Source organism: Cariama cristata, unplaced genomic scaffold, assembly GCF_000690535.1.
Source record: "Cariama cristata isolate BGI_N322 unplaced genomic scaffold, ASM69053v1 scaffold32154, whole genome shotgun sequence".
NCBI classification, from domain to species: Eukaryota; Metazoa; Chordata; class Aves; order Cariamiformes; family Cariamidae; genus Cariama; species Cariama cristata.
In genome coordinates, this window is record NW_009611859.1 from 11,400 (window position 1) to 14,456 (window position 3,057).

At 37.4% G+C, this 3,057-nt stretch overlaps 1 protein-coding gene across 1 annotated transcript in view; it reads right to left on the reverse strand.

The window, feature by feature from the left end:
- Positions 1–212: 212 nt before the first annotated feature.
- Positions 213–3,057, reverse strand: part of LOC104160307 (atrial natriuretic peptide receptor 1-like) — a 20,388-nt gene continuing 17,543 nt past the window's right edge. The window contains exons 15-16 of the mRNA XM_009698400.1: positions 925–1,016; positions 213–377 (exon numbers count right to left, since the gene is read on the reverse strand). Of these exons, the coding sequence (XP_009696702.1) occupies positions 213–377; positions 925–1,016 (257 nt within the window). The remainder of the gene's footprint in view (positions 378–924; positions 1,017–3,057) is intronic.

Sequence of the window (3,057 nt, forward strand, 5' to 3'; positions counted from 1 at the left end):
TGGTGGGCCAATCTTGTGTATCATTCCTCAAGATCAGTTTTTGCTTTTTTGTATGTTTTCCTGCCACTGGTGGGAGAAAGATACCTGTGAATAAAGTCTGAGCTAATACATCCACAAAGCCAAAGGGGCACACTATGTCTTTTCTTACTTTCTAATTCCACAGGGTGACCTAACAGACTGAAAGCAGGATGGATGTTGGAATTAGTGAGTGGCTAGTAAGCAGGACTTGAGACATGATCATTGGGAAGGACACCTGGTATCAAACTAAACGAAGCTCTGTTGGGGTCTTGAAGAGTCACAGAAGTGCTGGTGACTGCCTCCCAGGTGGCAGAGACTTTCTTACCTTCAAGCCAGTATGTTACCATGTCTCCTTTCCCCTAAGGAAGAAAATGAGTCATGGGGTTATAAAACTACCTGTTATTTGTGTAATAATCTTCTTATTACCACTCAAAGCAAGTCCCAAAAGGAGACTGATGTGCCTGTCAACCATTTTACACACAAGAAAATAATTGAGGCATAAAACTTAATAGAGAGTGACAGCACTACTGATTAAAACAATTCTTTGAAGTCCCATCCAAAACTGGGTGCAGAAGTATGCTAGTCCTCTTGTGGAACTCTTATGATTATTTATGATGTCTCTGAATGACCTTTTTTGATTTCAAGCAGTTATGACAAAGTGATGTGTCATGCAGTACTTCCAAGTTTGGCTAAGTCCTTCATCTCTGAATTATCAGGGTTGTCCCATGGACAAGCCCATGGAGTTGGTTCTGCTTTAAAACTTGAGCCTGCTTTCTTCAGGGACAGGAAATAGTCTAACCCAAGGACTCTGAGACATAGAGGACTGCATGGGTTAAAATTCAGGGACTCCAGAGTACTTTCACACTCTCCTCTCTGGAAAGCTGAGTATAAATGTTGCATACACACCTTGACTTGTAAATTCCCACGGCATACTAGCACATACTTTCCAATCTGCTCCAACAGCTGGTATGTGCTTGAACTGCACTGTATTTTAAGAGCTGAAAAGAGAGACAATTGTCATACTATCGTAATGATTTAAACATCTAAGACAGATCCATCTCCCTCCGTGTGCCAAAGACTTCAAGACTCATTAGTGAACTCCTCCTTGTTTTTTTTTCATGTCTTTGCTGTCATTCCTCTGTTATTTGAAATGTTCGCACATACACTCCAGCATCCTGGCCTTTTTGTGAGAGCATCTCAGGACAAATGCATGACTGTCAACAAACACTACTCTTCACATCCTGCATCCAATATTATTTGTCTACTCTTTATAGCTGCCTGGCTGGAGTTACTGACGACCTTGCTTTTCATCTTGCAAAGAAAACCATATATAGTTCTACCTCCTGGTCGATAAAGAGCCAGTGTTTTCTTCACACATACAGTTTTCAGCAAAAGTCTAAACATTAAAGAAACTGCCATTCTTGCTCTGCCTCCAAATCTGTAAATAAAAAACAGGAGGAAGAGACAGTATTACCATAATTCCACAATTTTTTTTAACAGTGTGATTTTTCCTTAGCTGAGATTTTATCTTCACTTAAATGCTGACTGTCTTGCCTTTTGCAAATGATGGAGGAAGGACCAAGGAGGAGGACAGACAGAACGAATTTTAAATACTCTTACTTTTGCCAGAAAGCAAAATTTCACCAAAATCTGGAAAATTGTCAAAAAAAAATCTAGTTTTTTTTTGCCTTTAACTTTCTACGACACAGAATAAATCATCATGCTTCTTTGTTCAAAAAAGATCTCAGATGATAGTGGGACTGGCTAAGACTGACTTACTGATTTTTCTTATATCAGAAAATGATGGCTTTGCAATATCCACTTTTTTTGGCTTTTGTTTAAATTTTTTTTATTGAAAGTCTCAAAACACTCTCTATAGACCAGGAAATATATGTTTCAACATATCCAGATGCATACCTCTGGTATATTCTTTCCAGTAGATATGTGATATTTTAACTGGTAATCTTGCTTGGGAGCAAGACACTAGCACTCAGATTCTAGTTGATAGCAATTTTAATCTACATTGCTAGTAATTAATTAATCAATTTTAAAGTGTTCATCTTATGGTTAAAACATGTTAATGTAATTTGAGATCCTCAGATGTGTGTGGTCAGAGAAAGAAGGAGATAAAAGAAAAGCTTAAAAGATAAGAAGCTCTGTTTTTGAACTTAAGTTTATAGTGTTGTTGCGCCATATGAGAAATGGACTGACATACAGAACAAAAGATGAAATATGAAGAATGATGGAAGCAGTTTTTGAAGGCATTAGTTTTAAAGCAGTTCAGATGAGATGATACAAGGACTCTGAAAGGAGGAGAGAAGGAAAGGAGTTATCTGGGAGACTGACAGAAGGAAAATGAAGTTCCACTCAGGCTAGCATTTGCTTTGGAAAAATGTGTAAAATGGTGAGAAGGAATGAATTCTGGTTGATTCTCAAATCCCTAGGCTAAACCTTCAAAGCCCTCATGTAGGACCACTCCTCTGCCTTTCTGCCTTGTTTTTAGTGGATCATGGTGGATGTTGAAAGCATCACTTTTTATCATGAAATTAAATTTGAAAACACCTTGGATTTTGCCTAATTCAAATCCATTTACAAAGCATTGCAACATGAACCATTAAACAGTTCAGCTTCATTTAATGATTGAAAGAAACAAAAACAAGTCAGCAAGGTTGTTTTACCTTGAATTGCTCACTCATTATTCTTTTTTTTTTTTTCCTCCAGTTCTTATAGATCAGGCTAAAATATTCAGAAGTTGAGGTTCAAATGCTCATATTGGCTAAAGATGAAGCTTGCTAACTAAACATGGAGCTCTGTTATCTCCTGGTAAGAAGAGAAAGTGAGGATATCTCCATGATTTAATCTCTAGAGATTTCTGTCTAATCTCTTTGCTAGAGGACAGATATATAATCTTTTTTTATTCGTTAAAAACAGACACAACTCCCATGGTGTCCTACCAGCTCTTGTGTTTGCCATTAGAGGAAGTTATCATGAAAATATTTTTACTGTAAATTCAGCTGGGTGCCAGAAAATAATGGAAAG